Genomic DNA, 23,853 nt, shown 5'->3' with positions numbered 1-23,853 from the left:
TTTTACAATGAGCACATTAGCAAAGAAGTACTGCACTGAAAGGCCAGAAATTTTACACTTCTCCCTGAGTCTTAAGAGCAAGAAGAAAATGTCAGGCGGTGCCTGGGGGGCTCAGTCAGTTGAGCTTCTGACTTGTGATCTTGGCTCAGGTCATGATCTCTCGGTTCGTGGGATAGAGCCCCGCACCGGGGTTGTGCTGACAGCATGGAGCCTGCTTGGGATTCTCTCTCTGCTCCTTCCCCGCTCTCTCTCTCAAAATAAATAAATAGAACACTTTAAAAAAAGAAGAAGAAGAAAATGTCAGGACCTCGGTGGCCAGAGGTACTTGCTGATGCTTTGGTGGGTGGGTCCCTATTGCGACAGCATCACCAGTATCCCTGAGTGCATTCTCTGCTGGCCCTGCAGACACCGGGTCATAGTGTGCCCTGCGGGCATCGCTTGCAGCGCAGGACAATGAGCACATGGTGAGGTAGAGGATCCACTTCCCTTCAACAGCCTTCCCAAAACATGTCCAGACAAAGCTTTGGCACTTTTAGACAAGCTAAAAGTGAAATACCCGAAGTAGAGAATCCAAGATAGAACACAAGGAGAAGCTGGCGGGGAAGATAAGATCCTCATCTCCATCAAGCCAGTGATACCAATCCTTAACGGCTTGACAAGGGAGTCCAAGATAAACTCTCAGTCTGCTTAATTAAAAACACTAACTCAAGACAGAGAAAAACGTAAGTATCCTGGACACCGAGGTGTAGGTTTCTGGGTATCACATACACAAAGATGCTAGTGTCTATGGCATCTAATACCTAGCAACCTGTTCTTGCCAAGGTATTTGTTGGGATTTACATTTATATATTATTGCATTAAAACAGATTCCAGTCTCTTAGAGGAGAAGAATGTCAAGAAAAGACAGACCCCAATGTGTATGGTCACTGCTCATGGCCAGGACCCTGGTCCTCTTAACATAGGAAACCCTGTGAACTTATCTTCTCCCTCCTTTGTGTCAAGTCTGGCTAACCTATGGCTTAAAAATCTGCTGTTTTCCATAGCTGCCATACTTGTTTTTTTTTTTCCTGTAAAATAAGCTCCATTTAGGTATCATTTTCTAGGCTCAATATCTGTCAATGCTTCCTTTAAACTTGGTGCCTGTTTCATTATCTGTCATGACCAACTAGTGGCCCACAGCTGTTTCTCCATGAAGAGTGGATGGTCCTATGAAAGGGCCCAGCACTAACCATCAGTCATGGAGGCTGCAGGTAAGGTGGCCACTGACCATATGAATCCATCTTTCATAAAGTACTAGTGTATACACACACACACACACACACACACACACACACACACTAAATGCAACTGTGGGTTGTATGTCTACTATTTACCTACCTCTCATTTCATGAGGACTAGTCTAGATGCTGGAGGCAGAGGTGGGTTAGAACAGTGCTGGTGGGGGCCAGAGAGTCTCCGGCTGTAGTCCAGGTAATAAGAGCAACAGCGGGGAGAGGGGTAGAGCACTGAGGGCTGGGAGAACAGGGAGCAAAGGGTGGGTGATGGGTGGCTGCAGGACCCCTGAGGAAGCAGGGCATCTCCTGGACTCTGTTTTGAAAGCCAGAGAGGATCACACAGGCCAGTAAAGGGGTGGGGGGATGCAGTGGGATGTGGTAGCAGGGAGCTCTTGTTAAGAGCAAGGACACAATGGCAGATAAGCACGGGCCAGATCCCCGTGGCCCCAGCCACTTCTCTGAGCTCCAGAAACATGGCCTGTGCTCATGTGCTAGTTCTACTTGGCCGCCTCCCAAGCACCTTGTGGGCAACATGCTCATCCATGACTAAATTCACAATCTCCCCACTGTGATTCTCTTCTCCTGCCAGGCCAGGTCCCTCCTGTTTCAGTCAAGGGCACTCGGATCCTCTGCTCCCTCCCCAACCCTTTCCACTCCTAGGCCCTCCTGCACCCAGTCAGCTCCGATGTGTAAATCAATAGACGGGGCTGTATTACAATTCAATCCTTGCTCTTCCCTCCACACTGCCACAACCTGGCCAACTACACCAGCACCTCTTGCCTGGACCTTCGTAACAGCCCCTAACTGGTGATGCCACACACACCCTGTCCCCTACAGTCCATCTTCCACTCAGCAGCAAGAATGAACTTCTCACTCCACTTCCTTGCTAAAGCTCCTTAAAGCCTTCCCATTGTTTTTTGATGAACTCCCTAAATCGTGAACAGCACCTCAAAGGCTGATCCCCAGACTTGGTTGGGTCCTTCTACTGCAGCCTCACTTCCCCTACTGCTCCCCCACCCACCACTGATTCCTCACCCACGTTGCTGTTTTACACTCATTTGTGTAACTAATGCATGTGTGATCACTTCTGCTATAGACTATGAGCTCTGTGAGGGAAGCGATGGCACCTGCTTCAGCTCCCCTGGGTAACCCAGGGCTTTGCGCTTGGTGATTATGTGCAGAATGAAAAGATGAAGCTCACCAAGAGCAGGGCCCTGCTTAAAGACACTCGACCTAGTTGCTGGCACATTATTTGACTTTCATGTTTCTACTTCTGTGACTTCAGAATCAGGTTAAGTTTCTTACCGGAATCGTGCAAGAAATCTGCAGAACTAAATGCATGTACGTCACCCACTGAGAAAGGTGGACACTGCTTCCAGGTGTCTCCTACTCCATCCCCATGCACTAGGGGCAATTATGTTTCCCTTTGGGAAGCCAGCTCTGCCCACCAATGTGACACCCCAATTCAAAGCTGACCTAGAGTCACATGCAATTCTTAGGGTCAACGGTTCTTTCTGAGTCACACCTAATGTGTAAAGCTAAGACAAGGCCAACGGGCATAGTGGGAGAACTTTCCCTGGAATACTGGATATAGTCAACTTGAGCTACTATAATAAATAAGATGAGGAACACATTCACTCTGGCAAAGTATAAGAAATGGAAGAGTTAGTCTTATAGGCCATGGGATTGGGTCACACATACTTGGAGTCTGACTGCTTCGTCTTCCCTAAGAGCACGAAAGTAACATTTTCATCTTGTAAAACAGAGGTTGGCAAAGGTTTGCTGTAAAGAGCCAGAGGGTAAATGGTTCAGCTGTTGTGGGCTATATGGTTGTAGGACAACTCACCTTTGTGGCTGTAGCATGGAAACAAGCCATGAACACGATAGGTGGGGCTGTATTGTAATTCAACCTCACTTATAGGCACTAAAATTTGAATTTCATAGAACTTCCAGGTCAGGTGTCATGCAACATCATTCTTCTTTGGATTTCCTCCAACCATTTAAAAATGTAAAAACCTGGGTGGCTCGTTGGTTAAGCGTCTGACTCTTGATTTCAGTCCAGGTCATGATCTCATGGTTGTGAGATCGAGCCCTGTGTTGGGTTCCATGCTGAGTGTGGAGCCTGCTTAAGATTCTCCTTCTCCCTCTTCTTTGCTTCCCCTCATCCCCCAAAAATGTAAAACCCGCTCTTAGCTTGAAGGTGTACAAAAGCAGGCAGAGGCCAAGACTTGGCCCTGGGGCCACAGTGCACCGAGCCGGTTGAAGAGGTGACACTGCCATACTTACAGCACACCAAAGGGTCTGCCTGTCCCCTGCATGGTCTTTCATGGGTAACTCTTAGAATCCAAGATGGCAGACTTGATTTTTTTTCCCCAGAAGGTTACAATTAGATTGGAGGTCCTACTTCAAAACAAACCATTTTCAGGTAAAACACCACAGACAATGGATTAAATTAAAATGTGACCATGTTCTGCTGGTCTCATCATAATGGGACAATGACCTCTGCAGAATTTCCCAGCAGGTTAGGTATTTTTTTCCCCATAGCTGTACAATAAATACCACATACCCATGAAGGGGATGCTTAATTTACCTTTTGCCATATTGGCTTTATCACATATCTTCCCTCTGTCTACCCATCAAGCCATCTCATTTTTTGATGCTTTTCAGTAATTGTTTATGAATTCCCCTGCTATTGATAAACCAGATTAGGACAACTCTAATCAAAGTCACTTTTGTTCTCATCCTTGCTAAACTTAAGAAGTCAAGGTTGGTCAGGGCCTTAACAGTTTTTATTCGAAGAGCAGCACCTGGCACCCACGTGCACAATCCACAATCGTGGTGAAACAAGGTATCACTGAAATTATGTGTGTCAACTATTCATGTTATATGAGCAAAAGGCTAATGTAGCTAGGAATACTTAGTTAACACAGTCAACATAAATACAAAATTAGATGGCAAGGCCTACTGTAAGCATGAAGTTTTGCTTTGTGGAACTGGCAAGTAGAGACAAAATGAGAAGTGGAAAACCTATGAGCTTCTAAGAAACCCATTATTAAATTATAGCAGAGCACTTATAGATTATCCAGCGCTTTCACTGTATGGGTGGTGGGGCCCAGAGAGGCTGTGAAGGCTGTGCTTCAAGACACACAGAACTGTCAGATGGGGGTGGGGGCAGACGAGGACAGAGCCCCCTAGCACATGGATGCTTCCCAAATGCAAACACCTGTCTCACCTCGTGAGATGTGGTCAAACAGCAGGGTGGAGAGAACCTGGGTTGGGGCAGCCGGTCCCTGTCCCAGTGCAGGACTGCTGATGGGAGACAGTGTCAGCTCTGGGGCCAGACAGCCTCTACTCCCTTGATGCTCTACTCTGCTCCCTGTGTGGCCCTGGGCAAGCTCCCTACCTCTCTGAGCACCCGTTTTCTGTCTGCAAAATGGGGGAAGTAGGCCTTCGTTGCAGTGTTCTGGTAAGTATAGAGAGAATCCTGCTTGACAGCCTGGCTACGGCAGGTGTGGGGGACTGGTGCTGCTCACTGTCACAGCATTCGGGTGCACAAAGGCATGTGCTTGGTTTGGTGATGGCAGTCATGGGTTCTAAGTGAAGGTGACAAGTACTCTGGCACAGTGGCCAAGGAAAGGGAAAATGTGGGGACAGAGAGAAAGGAAACAGGCCTGAGATGCATGAAGTCTCCTCCTTAAGGAGCCTGATGGGCAGGAGCACTTGGGACGGGGAGGACACAGGGAAATGGCCTCTGCCAGGCCTTGCACAAGCAGGTCGGCAGAGCAATGGTTTGTTCATTCATCCATTCCCTTACTCATTCACTGTCTCATAGGTCACACTACACATCAGCTCTATGCTGGGCCCGCAGCAACAAACAACACCCATTTGATCTCTGTCTTTGGGCCTCTCATGCTCCAGTGGGGAGACAGATACCAAAATAACTGTGACACAAGCCAAAAAGGGCAACTGTGGGGTAAGCTGAGAACTGACAGCAGCAGAATTAGGGGGTAACGTGCAGGCCCCTAGCACATACCAAGAGCCCATGTCAAGTTCAGGGCCAAGAGCCAGATATCCTTTTACCAATAGACAGGACAGCAGTTAGGTGAGGACCCCAGTAATGCACTGTATGAGGGTGCATACCCAGTGTGTTTCCTGGAAGCCAAATGCAGGGTGCATGATTGGAGAGGGTGCAATCGAGGTTGACTGCAGGAGTCTCCTTTGGGAAATGTGTGTGTGCCCTCCCTCTCCTATACACTCATGCAGAGACCTTTGTGGAATGCATGATTTCCTGCAGCTTGGGTACGTGATGCCACCCAGAGGTGAGGGCATCTAAGACAAATGCTTGAGTGAATGTGGAGCTATACACAGAGGTTCACTTACTCAGCAAGTCCAACAGTTATTGAGCACTGGTAATCAGAAAAGCCCTCCAAGCCCCCAGTGAGGAGCTCACAGTGAGGGGAAGGTACCTGCAAATGGCTACAATCCCTATGCTACAGATGATGGTAGAAATAGCCATGGGGCCACAGGAGGCGTGTCTTGTATGACCAGATCCTTTGCTTAGGAGACTTTTAGAAGGTTAATAGTTAAGCCCTGACAATCTAGTAGGCATCAGCCAGGTGAAAGTGTGGGGCAGAAGCATTCCAGCAAAAGAGCAGGAATAGAAGCTGGGGCTCATGACATAGCTGGTTGTATGAGGGCATGACATGAGGCTGTCAAGTGGGCACAGGGACATGGGGGAGCAGGCTGGAAGGCGCTGCAGACTGTAGGCCATGCAGTGCTTGAGGGGGGTATGGGTAACAGAAGCCCTTGAGAGACTCACAGCAGCAGAGGTGCAACAGTCAGGCTAGGATTTCAGACACTCATTCTTGGCCCTGTGGGAGGAGGAATCTGGAAAACAGCAGACCTGGGGGATGTCCTAATATTAGTAACACAATGATTCTCAACCTCATGGTCAATACTGTGTTGAAGGAAATAAGTATCCACAGCCTGTCAACAAACTACCCAAGTTATTGTGACCTTGAGGTCATGTCAGTGGAGTCTGGCAATGAGACTCTGAGGGTCCTGCCAAGAGCAGGGGTCTATGGGATGGGAGCTACTAGTGGGAAGTGTCCTTCCTGTTCTAGGGTCTTACTATATAAGACTGAAAATATTAACTAATGAGAAGATGTGGTCTCTAGACTCCAAATTCTGTAATTTTTAATGATTTTGACTGCTAGCTAAAATCGGTATTAAAATGTCTCAAATAGAATCTTCAGCTACAATTTTGCTCAAGAGACATATATTTCTGAAAGATAGAAGGCATAAAATTATTCAGGAAGGAAAAGAACCCCATGAGTATGCCAACAAATCTCTGTAAATTCTAATTTTAAGGGCTGACCAAAGGCTGAGACAGTTTTAATTTGACAAAGTCCGAGCGCCCCCTGATGGTTAGCCAGGGACCCTGCAGCAGAAGCCTTTTTTCTTTTTTTTTTTTTTTTTAAGCTGCCTGGGGTCAATTTGCTAACTTCTTCCCTTCGGCTAATCTAGCAAGTTACTGTTCTTTCATGCTCTGTGTAGAAAAAAATAAAGTAGGTGGGTCTATGAGGAGAACACATAGGATATTTAGGCAGCTGCTTATTCAGTAGGATTTAAGGCGATTGCAGATTTGCTAAGCCAGAGACGGAGAACGGGTGCTTTAATAAAACCTAAAGGACTTCCAGGAATACCTGATTTTTATTTCACTGGTATTGATTCCATGCAATCTTTGTATTCTCCCAAGGGAAAATGGCCCAGTGACCAGGCAAGGAGAGAGACACGGCATCAGCTGCGGCCAGGCGCCCTCCGCTGGCCACTCTGGTGGTTGCAGGGTGGACACAAAATGCCACCCACAGCGGCCCTGCCAGGGTGCCATGGCTGGGTGACTTCTGCTACCTTTCCCCCAAGCAATTATGTTGCAAGCACACATCCTTTTCTTCGGTAAAATGTTATCTCGATCCAGACGGTAAACTGAAGTTACATGGCAGGCTGTTAAAATATACTCTCCATTGAATAAATGGATCCGGGAGCGTGAAAACCGCTTCCTGGGGAAGGTAAAGCGAGACAATGTTTGCAGAGGAGAGGAAGCTCTGGCATGCACCCCTGAACAAAAGGGAACAAGTGGTCTTTACTTGGAGAACGGCTTCCTATTAGGACTCACTCCTTCGTACATTATGCCTTTCATCCCCACTCAACCACAAAATGATTTTGCTGAAGCAAATACAATGGTAGAAAAAGATTTACACTGAAAGAATCTTTAATAATAAACTGTTGCCGATCTGCCTACTTGCCCGTGATTTATAATACAATAAACATCGGATTCTATTACGGCTCATGCACTGAAGCTGCTGCTCGGAAAAACGGAATATGAAAGCACCCGGATCCCACCACCATCACAATGAAATGAGCATGGATAAATGTGCTAAGAGTATCTCTTTGCATCTTTTATAGCTGGTGTGTATTAATCTGTAACGCTTATTAAGAAAGTCATTGCTATGCAAAGCAGCACCCAATCCCTTTCTCTGGCTTTTCAACAGAGTGCACTGTTTAGCCAATAGGACGGACCCTCTGGACCTCATTCTGCATTCATCACAGGCAACATTTGCACAATGTATCTCTCAAAGGCGGCTGAAAAGAAGGCCTTAATACTCATGTAAACAACTGCAAACCAATTACTTAATGAATCAGGCCCACACATAATGAGGTGCAGACAAAGAGCTATAAATGCATTTTTGCACCCAAGCCGCTGCTTTAAAGTAAAATCCCTCAGCTGTAGTTTGGGCTTAACTAGCACATCATAATTATTGTCTCTAGGACATCAGAAGAAGCCATTTTTTTTTTTTTTTTTTTTTTTTTAGGTCCAGCAGGGTCTTTTTTTTTTTTTTTTTTTTTTGAGGTTGCTCATCAGCTCACTGACAAAATAGAGCAAAGAAGAATTTTTAAAAGTGCTACAGCAGCACTGCACTGTTATGTTTATTCTCAAGTACTGGGTTTCGAGACCACTTGTAAAAGCAATAAAGCACGAGGAGTGACTGCAGTAAGTGGGATCCTTAAATGTAAGCCTCTAAGAAATTTCAGTGAATCCAGGCACAAACAGCAAAACCAGAGCTCTCCAAAGCCCAGGGTGGTGTATTAACAACACCAAACCCAGCAAAAGAACTAAACCGTAGCAAACAGCACGCCAAACCCATACACTCAATGCCCAGACCTTTTTCATCTCTGGATTATTATCAAGTGTCTAGAACCAAATGTTCCTTGAAGACCTTTTTTTTTTTTTTTTTCTTAAAGAGGGTTATGAGATTACTCAGGATTTATTTAGAAAATTAATTTCATGCAGGAGCAATAGTAACACAAGGTCCCTGCCTCAAAATGGATGGGGAAGAAAGTATGAATTTAGTTTAGTGAAATATAGACACAAGACATGAAATTACCAGGCCGAGAAAACATTCTTTGGGTCTAGCTGCTTTCTGAATGTATTTTAACATTGCCTGAAGAGTATATACATATAAAGACAAGTTCAAGAAGAATTGGGTTTTTTAATGCCTCTAAAATATAATGGAGATGACCATTTCCAACGATCTTTTAACAACTACAGGATGTGTTAGTGAGCCAGATGGTAACAGTGAGTTCTGACACCTACCTGTAGAACTTACTGTCTTTTAAAATACCCTTTAAAAGACCTAGAACTTGAATTTACAGGATAATCAAAAATATATAACACTTGAACATTCTTCCCGTCCCATAATTCATTTCCTCCCACTTCTTTCAAAACCAAGGATGAAAACCCAGGTATTAAACATGCTAATTTTTGGTAACTACATGAGTAGTTTTCTAAAACTGAACTTGTCGGGTTTCGAAAAGCAACAACCTAATTTTAGAAAATCCATCTCATTTTAAGATATTCCAGTCCTAAAAATAGTATAATGTTTTTCAAAATATAAGTGAAAATAGGATTTTTTTTTTTGATTTAAAAAATACTACATTTCCGGATCAAATCACTTTATATTATAGGATACTGGATATGATGTTAGAAATGTAAAGTTTCTGTTTTAAAATTTTGTCAGGGCAAGTTAATTCTAATGTAATGTAAGCATCTAAAAGACACCTTTTTAATGAGAAATGTTATTAGAAAAGGAAATTTGTGCAGTTTTAAACAATATGCAGCCAAAGCCTAAAAGGCAGGTATTTCCTCAGACAATTGCTTTGATTCCCATCTATATATTTTTTCCGACCCAATGCCATCGCATGGCTAGTATTTTATGTCGATGACAAATCCAGCACACAACTCACCAACTCACTTACATTGCTTGAAAAACTTTTAAGAGGTGCTGGGGTTCAGCAAATGTTGGATACATCTTGTTCTTTATGGACAATAATCAAGGAAGTATCAGAAAAGGGAAGAATAATCTTGCCCAAATGCCTGGTGAAAAAGAGGAATACAGAAACAAATACCCAGCAATTGCCAGTATATATATCAGCCATCTCAGAAAGCAGAAACGGGCCACTTTATTTCTTTTAAGGCCCGATGTTTTCTCTCTGCCCTTTTCCGACACCCTCCATTGTGTGGTCTCTAAGCAGCCCTACTGCGAGCAGCTGTAGACGCTAATTTGTGGTTCACTGAGGTGTCAATTGAGTCTTAAACCAACGAAACAACAGCTGCAAAACAATACTTGGCTCTCTGGCACAAATATTTTCAAAGGTAGACTGGAGTTTCAACTGTTATTTTAGATAAACAAAAAACCAAACCATAACCTTCCCTCAAGTCACACAACAAAATAATATGCAGCCAGAGTTGCATTCATTACGGAGTGACAGTTCTCATCTTGTGACCGCTGTGCAGAAAGGCTTTCACGACTTTACCTTGACAAAGGACTTCCTTCGCTCGATGAAAAACTAGCCTCCAAGGCGATTTTGTTAGTTGTCTTTGTCTTGAGTATACCGCTGCCAATGTTCAAACCTGTGATAAGCACAAACGTGGAGAGTGAGTGCTGGCCGCCACGCAGCAGAGAAATGCACTGAATGAAGAAGCAGCCTCACAATAACTTTGGTGAAACAAACGTCGACGGGGGAAGATGCTGTCCAAGCCACAGAAGGCAAAGGAGCTTCTGAGGCAAGGAACAACATGTTGGCAGAATACTGAAAGGAAGTGTGTGTGCGTGTGGGTGGGTGGAGGGGCTTCCTGTGACATGCAGAAGCCACAAAAACGAAAAAACAAAATCATTCAAAGACCTCAATTTTAAATGACCAAGTCACATGTCTGCGCATATGGGTCTCTCCTATGACACTAAATGCTGATAATTTACCTTGTTGTAACACATGGGCAGTGAGAAATCACCAAAATGATGGGTGCTGGGAACCAGGTCTCAGAACAGAAATCACTGACATCCCAGGATGACAGATACCCCTCTGCCAAATCCTCTCTCTTCCATCTTGTGGGGAAGAATGAAACTCCACTGAAAGCCATCAAGGCCACTCTTTAATCAGCCTGAAAAGGTTGATGACAATCCACCTTTTCTCTGGAGCAGGGGAACCAGACCATGCCCATGGTACATCCAGCTTGCAGGGCAACCCTCACCTCATCTCCTGGGTGCCCTTGGATGTCAGCTACCAGTCTGATTCTCAACTGGTGGTCACTGGGGTCATGGATAGAGAGTGCATGGGCATCGCTGGGAAAGGCACTGGCAGAGTTTCTGACCTGTAACCTGCCTGTCTCACAGAACCTCTGCAGCCAAGTGATCCCCTTAATGAGGTGTCCATGTTTGCCCAAAGAGAGTCCCCCATGCTTAACAAGACAAGGTCTTCTCAGACATGAACATGAAGGCACAAGGTTTAAGTGGCTTGCCTTAAGTGGTCCAGAGACACAGCATAAGACCTATGAGCAGAAGTTAATTGAAACCTGAATTTCTTCAACAGTTAGATGAACTCTTGAGTTCAGGGTCCACAGCGCTACGGCTACCTGTAACAACGCTGTGAGGTCTAATACGGGTACGTGGCTTCCATTTCCCTTCACTGTCCCATCCCACTTCCTGCTTTTCTTTGGAGCTCAGAGAAGTCCCTAGGCTCGGAGTAAGCATGAAAGTGAAAAGGTAGCCGTGACCAAAGGTAAAATAAATACAAGAAGCAATGTCTAACTACAATGACAGCCAGGACCATCAGAAGCACCTCTGTGAGCCCAGTGTTAGAAAATATGGAATCTTGCAAAGCATATAGTATAATTGTGAGGGTAGGTGAGGAAATTGGATCTAGGGCTGCTTGACTTGATACAACCTATCACTTCACTTATGAATAGATTAAGAAATGAATATATTAATTATTACTATCTTAACAGTACCAAACTGTTTAATATACATCCAAGGGACTATAACTTATGTCAAACTTACTTATCCTTTGAACCTGTCCATGGAACTATCATGAATATACTTAGCAGAAACAGACTTGTGGAGTCCCCTTCCAAATGTGTGTCTGCTAACAGGCTGTACTGTTCTGAGAGAGACATCACTGTCTTGGGGCCTCATTTGTAAAATAAGGGGTTGGATAAATACTTTCTAAGATCCCTCTGGACTCTAATACTGTGACTCAAATGTGAAGAAGGTGATGAAAAGCACAGTTGCAGGTTCACAGTACTGTATCTTTCCATCCGGGTAAAGGCCCTGCATTATACAGCAAGGTCTCATGTTTGTGGAGTTCAAATAATAACCACCATTCTCCTAAGGGCTTTTCTCTAACAGGCACTGTGCTGGCATTTAACCTGCAAAGACTCACTGAATCCTCAAAATAGCCAAAATAACTGAATTTTACAGTAACTGATTCTAATACTAATATTATCTAGGAAATAGCTCTCCAAAGACAGCTAAGTCTGATACACCGTAAGTATGTCCCTCAAAAGAAAGGTCTGTCTCATGAGACAACTGGGCAACTTGGATGTGGACTGGAAATTACATGATACTAAAAAATCACTATTCATTCTGTTAGGTGAAATTATGACACTGTGGTTTATGTGAAAATAAGGTCAATTAAAGTATACTTTAATGCATTTTCACGAAGAGAGCTGAGGTGACTCCAACTAAAAAAAAAGGTACAATAAGATAAAAACTGCTGAAAATAATAAAAATACAATAACACAATATATGAAAACAAAGAAAGTTACAGTTGAAGGAACTACATTTAAACTTAAAATTTAGCTTTACTGGGATTTGCAGTATTTTTATTTAAAGAACCAACATTCTAAGGAGGGAAGGTAGCCCAGCCTGATGCTCCCACTGATGATTAATAAACTGGGAGGGGGCACCTGGGTGGCTCAGTCGGTTAAACATTCGACTCTGGAAATCGGCTCATGTCATGATCTCATGGTTCGTGAGTTTTGAGCCCCACATCAGGCTCTGTTCTGTGCTGACAGTGTGGAGCCTGCTTGGAATTCTCTCTCTCTCCCTCTCTCTGCCCCTTCCCTCCTCAAAGTAAATAAATAAACTTAAAAAAAATGAGAGAGAGAGAGAGAGAGAGAGGGAGAGAAACTGGGAGATATTGGGAAAAGAAGGAGTTTGGGGTGTTTCCAGTGGTACTTAGTGACAAGTTACTATCATGACATACCAGGTAGAATCCAAGGGACTGTTTGGGCCATTGCCATGCTGGGGGCCTGTACATATCCAGGAGGGAAGACTTCCAAACTGTTGTTCGTTAAGAACTGAAAAAGTATTGGCTTATTCTGACCTGATGGCAGCTTATTACAAAGCAAACTCCAGAAACCTTCAGAGGGTGACCACCCTTGCTTGGACCAGGCACTGGCTGCCCTCCTAGGTCCCCTGGATCCTCACTTTGAGCACTGAATATGCCCTTGCTTACCTGACAGTTGTATTACAGAAACATCCGCTTTTTGGAATCTGTCTTCAGTGTGATTTATATTATCCTGAAGGGTAGACTGCTTCAGCAACTGGTAGGCTTTTGTTTCTACAGATTAAAAAGAAAGACACAGATAACTGGAAATTCACATGCAAAAGAATAAATTTGGACCCTTGCCTTACACCATACACAAAAATCAATTCAAAATGGATTACAGACTTAAACATAAGACCTAAGACTGTTAAATCCCTGGAAGAAAACATAGCAGAAAACTTTTAGGACATTGGAGTTGGCAATGATTTCTTGGATGACACCAGAAACATAGTCAAGAAAATTAAAAATGGACAAGTGGGACTCTAACAAACAAAACTTTTGCATGTCAAAGGAAAAAATGAACAGAGTGAAAAGGCAACCTACAGAATGGGAGAACATAATTGAAGTAATATATTTGATAAGTGATTAATATCCAGAATATATACGGAACTTCTACAACTTGGCAACAACAACAACACAACAATGACAACAACAACAACAACAACACAAATGACCCAGTGAAAATGTGGGGAAAGAACTTGAACAGACATTTCTCCAAAGAAGGTATACAAAAAGCCAAGAAAAGATGCTCAAAAATCACTAATCATTAGGGAAATGGAAACCAAAACCACAATGAGGTAATCAGGTCTGACCCATCAGGATGGCTATTATCAAAAGAACAGAAAATAACAAGCGTTGGCAAGGATGCAGAGATGTTGGAATCCTGTGCACTACTGTTGGGAATGCAAAATGGTGCCACCATCATGGAAAACAGTGTAGAGATTCCTCAACACATAAATAGAACTACCATATGATTCAGCAATCCTACTTCTGAGTATATATCCAAAGGAATTGAAAGCAGGATGTGGAAGAGATACCGGCACATCTGTGTTCACTGCAGCATTATTCATAACAGCCAAGAAGTAGAAGGAGCCCAAATATTCATCAACAGATGATACACAAATGTAGCATATACCTACAGTTGAATATTAAGCAGCCTTTAAAAAGAAGGAAATCCTGACACCTGCTACAACATAGATGAACCTTGAGGGTATGACGTTAAGTGAAATAAGCAGTCACCAGGAGATAAATACCATATGATTCTGCTCATATGAAGTATTGAAAGGAGTCAAAATGATAAAAACAGAAAGTGGAAAGGCGGTCACTGAGGGCAGGGGTGAAGGGGAAATCAGTGTTTAGTGGGTAGAGTATTTCAGTTTTGCAAGATGAAAAAGCTCCAGAGATCTGCTGCACAACAATGCGAATGTATTCAACACTATTGAACTGTACACTTAAAAATGGTTAAGATGGTAAACTTCATGTTATGCATTTTTATTCACAGTTAAGAAAAAAAAAGGAGAATGACCAAACATCGCAATTGGTCCATGACAATTCAAGTTTGTGCCTGTTGTCCCAGTATAACTATTAATAGAATCCCCTTTTGTTACCAAATGTTTCCTTATTTAGATGGTGACTTATGTGGTCACCCAAACCAAACACAGTGTATTGGCATAGTCTGGCTACTGACTCAAGAAAAAAAAAAAAACTGTGAGGAAGAGTAGAACACTGATGGGATAGTTGATGATACTGATACATTATTATTAACTGTTTTAATTGTGGGGAAAAAAGACACATAAATACAGAAAATTCTACTGCCCAGAGAGGTTTCTTAAATTCCTCCTGTGATGATACTTTAAAATGCATGCAGATTATTTTCTTGAACTGTCACTTTTTAGAAATTCTGAAGACAAACAAAAAACAATTTAGTTGAACCCAGGTTTCAAAACTCGAAGATAAGTTGTATGAGTTTATCTGAAGTGGCCAAATTCCAGTCATTATTTTGAGTTGGTCTGTGGGTAGTCTCAACATCATAGTAAAATGGTTTCTCTCCTCTTTGGGCCTTGCAGAAGCCACTAGAGGAATGAATCTCAAGAGACAGAACTGATTTCCTTGGTTTCCTGGTCCCTCCAGAGCACTCCTCACCCTGGAGTGAAGGGGGACCAGAGGAGAGGCTGGGTGGGGACAGGAAAGTCAGGAAGACTAGCAGCCACAGATGAGCTCCAAGGCCCGCAGCTGAGAAAATCGAATCTGGGCTCATCGTGCGGACAGAGTGTTTGCAGGGAGCAAAGCCAGGCACCCCTGAGGGATCAGCAGCAGCACAGACCTGGCTCAGGTCCACTTGACTGAGGTTCCCACAGGGCTTCTCATCGTGTCTGCTGTGAGTTAATGTGGGGACGACTGTTGGGAACAACGACAAATAAAAAGAACCCGAGTGACACAACCTTCTGTATCCCCTCAAGTCTCAAGGATACCTGAATGAAACTGATAGCACAAACATAACAAAACAACATCCATGGCTGTACCTTCAACGTGGCCACAAAATAAAAGGATTCCTGCTGTCAGCACTGGGGGCTGGCAATCAGCTGCATCCCTGTGTTTGCTGGCTCCATTTAAGAACTTAACCATGAGGCCCTTCTTACTGGATTAAAACTACCGTCACACTGAAGAAGAAGAATATAACTTCTCTTGCCCTACTGAGAATCAAGATAAAAATAAGTATTGAAAATGAGCATCATATTTTGGAATGTTAAATGATATATAATTAAAAATATGTACAGATCAAGGACTCTTAACTCTGAAAATAACAAATTCTAAGGCAACATTTTTTTTTAACACTGCTGGATTGTGAACACACTGGAACCAGAGTTAGTACAGAAAACACCAGAGGCAGTGGATGCAGAATGGGAAAGTATTGTTTTGTGTGATGCGTGTGTGTGTGTGTGTGTGTGTGTGTGTGTGTGTGTGTGCATGCATGCGTGTGTGAGCTGCCCTGGGACAGAAAGTGTTTTTTGCTATAGGTTAGTCTCATTGTCCTAGGATGGCTTCAATAGGATGGCATCATAATACTCTCTAATTAAAATCATCACGTCCATATTACTCCAGACTTGTAAGGTTATTTTGGAAGAGGGGAGGTATTAGTAAAATCAAAGACAGAGCATCTGGATTCTAAGTAGGTAAAGAATCATTGTAAAGGAGGTGAAAATGCACAGTTTTGTTTTTACTATATAAAAACTTTCCAGCCTTTAGGATACGAGTCCAGAGCATAATGACCATATGCTATTTCTGCATTCAATTACATTTATTTGGTCAAGGAAGAGATAGCAAAGCCAGACATTTAACAACAACAACAGAACACAAAGATTTTGTTTCCTGGCATCTGGAAACTTGAAGTGGGGTTTTCTCTCAGCTGCTGTCTTAAGTGAATCATTTCACCCCAATGAGCTGGCTCTCCTGCTCCTCAGAAACCAGGAAAATGTGTACCTTTTATTTTCAGCTTGAAAAATGGCAAGCTAGTAGTTGAGAGGTAATTTCAGATTTGGGGGGATTAAATGTGTGGTCCAAATATTAGTGCTGATATTGTTACTGGTCCGAGTCTAGCAAGGGAGAAATGTAAAGTGGGTTCATGCTTAGCAGTAAGGGGCCATTTTACTACTCTGGAAAGATAAACCATTTCCACGTTCTGTGTACTTTCTATTCTGGTTTCCTTCCCTTCTTCTTCTTTTTAAAAATTGGGGTGTAGTTGGCATACAACATTATGTTAGTTTCAGGTGTACCACTTAATGATCTGATAGTGTATATATTATAAAATGATTATCACAATAAGTCCAGTTACCGTCCATCACCTTACACAGTTACACTTTGTTTTTTCTTGTGATGAGGACTTTTAAGATCTACCTTCCCTTCCTTCTTGAGGGACTTGGGCTCTGTGCTTTCAACTTTACAACAGTATTGGAGAGAGATAGCTCATCTCTCCTGTTCTTTTCAAGCAGAACCCAACCCCCTTCCCAAACACAAATCCTTGTTGGTATTTAATCCTTAAACCTCCTGTGGCCCTTCTCTGAGCAGGGTCATCGAAGCTCGCCTGGAAAACTTTTATCTTAGATGTAGCTGCCCTGAACTGAGTGATAGAGGGAGGGTTGGCAAAATCAAGCTGGGGGCTGCTGGGCACATCGCCTGCCCCATCCCCATGTGTGATTCTTCCAATGGTTTCATGGCAAAGTGAAGCTTAAAAGGTAAAAGGATTAAATGCATTCACTTGGAGGAATAAACACCAGAGACACCAAAACAGCTGGAGGCATTGGAGCAGCCAGGCGCGTGCTGCTGGCTATCAGGAAGTCTGTGTTGGGGATCAGACACTCAGAGCTGGGAGTCACTTTCCCATGGCATGTTCACATCCTTATTTTAGCCATTAGAGCTGCAACACACAACATATGAAGGGCTGGGAGTGGACTCGAAGGCAATTTGGTGAAAAAAATAATTAGGGGAGGTTGAAGGCTACAGAGCCTGTAAAGAAAGAGGGGAAGAAGGGCTCAAGTCCATAGATACTGCATACAGACTGGACAGGGTGGGACCATAAACGCAGACACTTACTGGGGCCGAGCAGGTACCATACAGAAGTAACTCTGGCGTAGTGGGAACAGTGGGCAGGGGAGCGCTGTAGCAGGGCTGGAGCCCTATCCACAGGGGACAGCTATTCTCTGGTGACAGCCAATTGCTGCCAGTTGGGAGAGTGGGCCAGACTTCTTGCCAGACTTCTGGCAAAATTAAAAAAAATGTTTTTAATGTTTACTCATTTTTGAGAGACAGAGACAGAGTGAGTGGGTGGTGGAGGGGCAAAGAGAGAGAGAGAAAGAGAGAGAGAGAGAGAGAGAGAGAGAGAGAGAGAGAGAGAGAGAGAGAAAGAAAGAATCTGAAGCAGGCTCCAGGCTCTGAGCTGTCAGCACAGAGCCTCACTTGGGGCTCAAACCCATGAACCGCAAGATCGTGACCTGAGCTGAAGTCAGACGCTCAACTGACTGAGCCACCCAGGCGTCCCTGGACTTGTCTTTTTTAAAAAATAAAACACTGCACGTGTCAAACAGAGAATACCTGTAACCTCAAAACTGAAAGGCAGTGAGCAATTTTTTCTTCACTGTGTAAGCACAAGAACCCTTAGAGAAAAACTTCAGCCAAGGGATACAAGTTTGATGTTAGGAAAAGCTTTTTTAGCTGAAAGTTGATTGGAACATATTATCAAGGGGGGCTGCAACAGCTGTATGGAGATTTTTAATGAGCCATCTTTGGAGACAAGACTCTAGTTTTTGCTAGGGGTGCTCCAACAATTCAGACATCCTCTTGGAGTGGTTTAGAAGGTGAGTATATCAACTTTATAAAGCAAAAGAGCAAAAGTTACTGGCATGAGGTTTGTGGCAACTAAGGCCCAGGCATTCCTGGAAGGAAGGGAAATAAAGGATCAGGCTGTTAAAAGTTGCACTGTGTTGCCCAGCAAATTCATAGTTACTTAATGAATGAATGAAAAACAAAGAACAAAAAGTAACAAATGTAGAGGTTCGAGTTAGCTGGCTTAAACAAGGTAGGGGCAAAGTTCATATGGTTCCAAGGGATAAGACTTTAGTTTTCCCAACTGCAAGTAAACTTTAAATCTGCAAATTGGAGGCCTGGGTGGCCCCTTAAGTCTTCACTTTCCAGCCTGTGACTTAGAACTCCAGAAAAATGTTTCTTCCCATTGGTAATGTCAGACTCTCAGGAAATTATTGAGTAGTGCAAACAGTTTGATAAATGTTTCTAAAGAATAGATTCGAATGTTCTGGCGTACACAGAAACAAATACACATGTGTCCTCAAGCTTTCCTTTCTGGGTCTCTCAGTCAAGCATCCATTGTATACTCAAATCTGTGTCAAGATTTAGTTTAAAAAGTAGAAAATAGTGGAGGTTTAAAACATAAAACATGGCAAGAGGTCCCAGGGGGTTAAAATCTATCCTTGGTGATTAATTCCAGAGCAGTGACACAAGATAAATATATTTTTTCCTACTTTGTTACATATGCTGGCCAAACCCAATCATGTCTTCCTGCAAAGTGGTGAGGGATCACTGAGACTGTGTTTTTCTTTTGACATGCATTTTGTGTCTAGAAAATGAAACAGCAAGGGAAAGAAAGAGAAAACATGCTGAATAAAGGGAGGTAGGAGATGATGTTGGTGAGAAAAGGAGAAAGAAAAAGCTTCAACTTCTTATCGGTCGTTCTCTTTTATATGCAAATGTACACCTGCTAAAATACTTCTAAATCTACAAATAAAAAGAAAATATCTGATGAACAAGTGCTTTTAACAACCCGTTACAAGAGCCAGATAAATGTGGGGTTCACCAGCCTCGAAGGGGTGTCTCCGAGGCAGAGAGTCCGCCCAGGGCTTTCGCAGAAATCCCCCGTGAAGAAAGGGAAGAGCTGGGCCCGGAAAAGGAATAACAAAGAGGGATGCAAACAATACTATCACTCCGGCTAGAAAAAACGACCTTGAACTGACAAGAACTGGGCATCTTCGAGTACAGAAGGATAATTACTATTCCCATCTGAAGTGTGCAGTAATTTTAAAATGAAATTTGAAAAGTACTTTCCATCTGCTGAGTTTCCCACTGCTATTACTCACATATTCCTACACCCATGCAATTTCCCCCCCGCCCTGTGCTAGATATGTGGCTGATGCAGCAAACCCAGTCATCTTTGCAAAAGAAAATAAAAATTGGGGGATGCATTTCTAAAATTAATTCTGAAGATAAAGATTATCGCTTAAAATTCAGAATTATTCATCTAAGTGTAATCTGCTCAAATGAATATGAGAGACTATGAGGATATGGGTGCTTCCATGATCTGAAAATACAGAATACTCATTATATTTAGGATTTTTAAAGTTAAAGGCCGTAAGTCTATGTGAAGGTGAGACATACAAGGTTGGATCCATAACTACAATCGCTTTTCATGTCTAGATTTTCTGCCATTAACCTCACTCCATCAGTTGTCCTGGGCTGGTAAACTATTGCCAGGGAGAAGGCTGATGCATACAGAAGAGAAGAAACGCTGGATTCAGCTGACTTGCCTGGAGCTGCTTCAGAAAATAAGTATTTACATCACATTCTTAAATTCTATGGAGCAATTCAACAATTACACCTGAAAATAAATGGCAGGCTTGAAACTGCCCGTTAATGAATGTTCCAAAACCGAACTGAAACACTTCTGCTGGTATTACTTCCCATGTAAACTGACAGCTCTAGTGCCTGCCACTTAACACTGCTCAGTCCTGGGAGGTGAATTTTCAACTCTGAAAGTCATAGAAGCTTTAACTTTTCAAAGACGGCACAATCTGATGAGGAAGCTGTATTTTATTGGCACTATTTGTTTTTCAAAACAGTATTTTTAGTGGCTTTGCAGGCAATGATTTATATGAGAAGAATCAGAAATAAAGACAGTACTATTATTATTTCATCATTTATAGTAGGACCAAGAATAATTGCTGTATAAAGATGATCTGGATGCTAGAAACATAAAATACACAGAAAACCCCTCCTCATCCAGTGTAGTGAGTTGAAAAGTATCTCTCCCCAAATTTATGTCCACCCAGAACCTCACAATGTGGTCTTCATTGGAAACAGGTTCTTTGCAGATGTAATTAGCAATGGACCTTATGATGAAATCATCCTGGATTTATGTTGGCCTTAAATCCAATGACTGGGGTCTTGGTAGGAAGAGGAACAAACAGAGACAGAGAGAAGTCAGTATGAACATGGGGCAGAGACTGGACTGATACTGCCACATGTCAGGAGCCATCAGCAGCTGGAGCAGCCATGGAAGATTCTCCCCTGAAGCCTTCAGAAGAGCACAGCCCCCCTGACACTTTGATTTTAGACTTCCAGCATCCAGAACTGTGAGATAATACAGTTCTGTTGGCTTAGGTTTGTGGTACATTGTTATAGCACTCCTGGGAAAATAATACACTCCCTGTTCCCCAGTTTTATTGAAATATCTAAAGCCCAATCTCTCTTCTTTCTCTTTCTTCACTTGAGTCTCTTGTGTAAAATGGCAGTGTTTCACCACCTGACTTGCAAGGGCTCTCTCAGCTTTGAGACCCCCTGCTCCATGGTCCTCAAACTTGGGAGACCACCTGGGTCTATGTAAGACTGATGCCTGGGTCCCACCCCCTCAGAGGTTCTGATGTCACCGATCAAGGGTGTAGCTGGGGCACGGATGTGTAAAAACCCTGCATGGGATTCTACTGCACAACCACTGAGAAGAATTTCTCTAGGCTCCTATGAGTTGATTACCTTGAAGGCAGGAGCATCCAATCAAGAGCACTCTACAGAAAGATATCTTTCATTCTTTACTGACCACTTTAAATCAACACCACCACCCTCAATGTCACGAGTGAGGAATATTTTGCTCTAGCAAGCAATAGGCAGTAGGCCCCATGGGTGAAGCCCCAGCAACCTGACCCCTACCATATAGGAGGGCCATGGGGACTGCACTGGACAGCCCAGCAGCACATAGCAGGTTCCCTCGGTTTTGCACGAGTTGGGCGCTCCCTGTCTCAGGTACAGCAGGTAACATGTCTTCACATGACTTTTGTGCATTTCTGGGACAGGACAATGAGACACACTCGTAGAAAAGTCTGAGCAGTGGAGGTTGTACTCTGGCCGCCAGCAGTTGTCACTGCAGTCTTGTCTTCCAGGAAAACTCTAGTCACCAGCGACCACCTGGCTCTTGTGTGTTTCCAGACCTTTCCCAGTGTGATGAGAAACTCAAGTAATCGTGTTTTGGGAAGCAGCGCCCAGAACCCCAAGTGGCAACCTTCAAATCTATGCTGACCTCCCACAAAGCTTTTAAATGGACGTACCTCAGTATGACCTTGAATATTTCAGCTTGCCAAAGAATATCAGTGAGAAATGGCACAGTCAGGCAACCACTTTCAACACAGCTTGACCAAGAGAATTGGTGTCAAAAGAATGAGAGGCTGAATGGACATTCTTAGAGGCTTAATCCTCTTGAGATAAAAGCTGAGAGGCCTTTTCACATGGAGCTTAAGGAGATGAGTTTTGCCAGGATGGGCACGTGGGGTGGGAAAAGAACTGGTGGAGTGAATGACTGAAAGAGATAGTATTCTGGCCTGAATCAACAAGCATTAAAGAAACTCCTTAATACTCTCATTTTTATTCATTCATTTGACGAAATAAGTACCCACTGTGTGCCAAATACTGTGTTAATGGATGGGTTTTTATGAAATTTAGCATAAGCATGCATTACTTGCTGAAAAACTCATTTACCCTGCAAAGGTAAATTTAGTGCAAATACAAGGAAAATTCCCAATGTGGGAAATTTTACTCGGGGGTACAAGCTGTTCAGAGGGAGACTTTCTCTCATAAGGTAGGTAAGTATCACTTTAATCCTGGCTTAAGTGTTTCAGGGAAACACTGAGCTGAATATCCAACTACTGGCACATAGTCTCAGGCCTAAGTGCACTCAGGCTCGCCCCTCTTTATCAAGGGCAGACCTCTGGTACAAGCTATGCCCGGAAAGCCTCACAAGCTGCCCACCTCTCTAGGTCTAACATAAGGGAAAGGAAACACACGGCTTTGTTCATCAGTGCTCTCAAAACATCCTTTGCACAGCTCCTCTTTCGCTGGGATACACACTGACATTTCACTGACCCAGACATCCTGATGCAGTCGACTCCAACATAAAAAGAAATTGGAAGAGTGGTGGGATGGAAGGAGTTCAAGGCTTAAATCTTAAAGTTTGTGTTCAAGATCTAACACTCTAGCAACATGGCCTTGAGCTGGAATCTTAACCTTTCTAAATTTCTGTTGGACCATCTGTAGAACAAGGCACTGATGTTTACCTCACAGGGCTGTTATGAAGATTGGGGGTGACGGAGGCTTAGTGAGGGCAGGGTCGCATGCAGTCTTTTGCTGTCCTGGTATTTCCAGGATGCAGCCCAAGTAAAGATGCAGCATGCATGCAAATGAGAGACTACTTGGTGTACACAAAAACCACATATTCACTGATATTCAAATTCATCTTTGATTTCTACCTGGATTCTTTAGTGTGAACAGCCAGACTAATAGAAGGAGCAGACTGCATTAACAACGGCAGATCATACAGGCTATGGATGTGGGTGTGGGTGTGTATGGAAGGATTTCTGTGTAAATTTAAGCACAGATTATGGGAGCCAGAGTTATGAAACTCACACTCTCCCAAATGATGATTAACAAAGCAGATGCCTTCAGAGTGACAGCAAATTCTTTAAAGATGAGCCCCCTTGCCAAGAAAACCTGTGTTTGAGAGTGATAAACAAATAAGAAAAGGAAAAGAGGAAATGAGAATGGTGGTACACTTGATTCCTTCAATATGGACTGAGGATCACAGACTTCTAGCATTAGAAGGAATGTCAGCATTCCCAGAAACAGGAATCCTTCCACAGAGCCCCTCTAGACAGTGGGTTCCTGCCATGGTTCAACCACCCGGCAGCTGGAGGACACACTTGCTTTTGCTGAAATGAAGAGTGAGGAAGTTCTTCCATGACTGAGCTGTGAATTCCTTCCTGCAACACTCACATAAGGGCCCCCTGGGCTACATTCTGTAATTATGCTTGATAAATGTTTGGTATGTGGCAGCCCCACAAATATTTAAAGATAGCTTTTGTGCCCTTTTCAAGTTAAACTTTCCCAGGACCCTTGTCATTCTGAAAACAGTTCTATTTCAGAGCTTCCCACCCATTCTGCCCAGCTTCCTGGTGCCTGCCCTGAATTTTGCCTCAGCCTCTCTCTTTACTACATCTCTCCTGAGATGGCTGTAAAACAAATAGTGTCA

General features: G+C 43.3%; 1 protein-coding gene across 2 annotated transcripts in view; it reads right to left on the bottom strand.

Moving 5' to 3' along the window:
- The window catches only part of KIZ (kizuna centrosomal protein), a 143,482-nt gene that overhangs the window by 2,659 nt on the left and 116,970 nt on the right, over positions 1–23,853 (bottom strand). For both annotated transcript variants that reach the window (XM_042980994.1, XM_042980995.1), the window contains 2 exons: positions 13,128–13,232; positions 10,149–10,245 (listed from right to left, as the gene is read on the bottom strand). In XM_042980994.1, coding sequence (XP_042836928.1) covers positions 10,149–10,245; positions 13,128–13,232 — 202 coding nt within the window. The remainder of the gene's footprint in view (positions 1–10,148; positions 10,246–13,127; positions 13,233–23,853) is intronic.

This window comes from Panthera tigris, chromosome A3 (assembly GCF_018350195.1).
Source record: "Panthera tigris isolate Pti1 chromosome A3, P.tigris_Pti1_mat1.1, whole genome shotgun sequence".
In the NCBI taxonomy this organism is placed as follows: Eukaryota; Metazoa; Chordata; class Mammalia; order Carnivora; family Felidae; genus Panthera; species Panthera tigris.
This window is presented reverse-complemented; position numbering and strand designations above follow the sequence as displayed.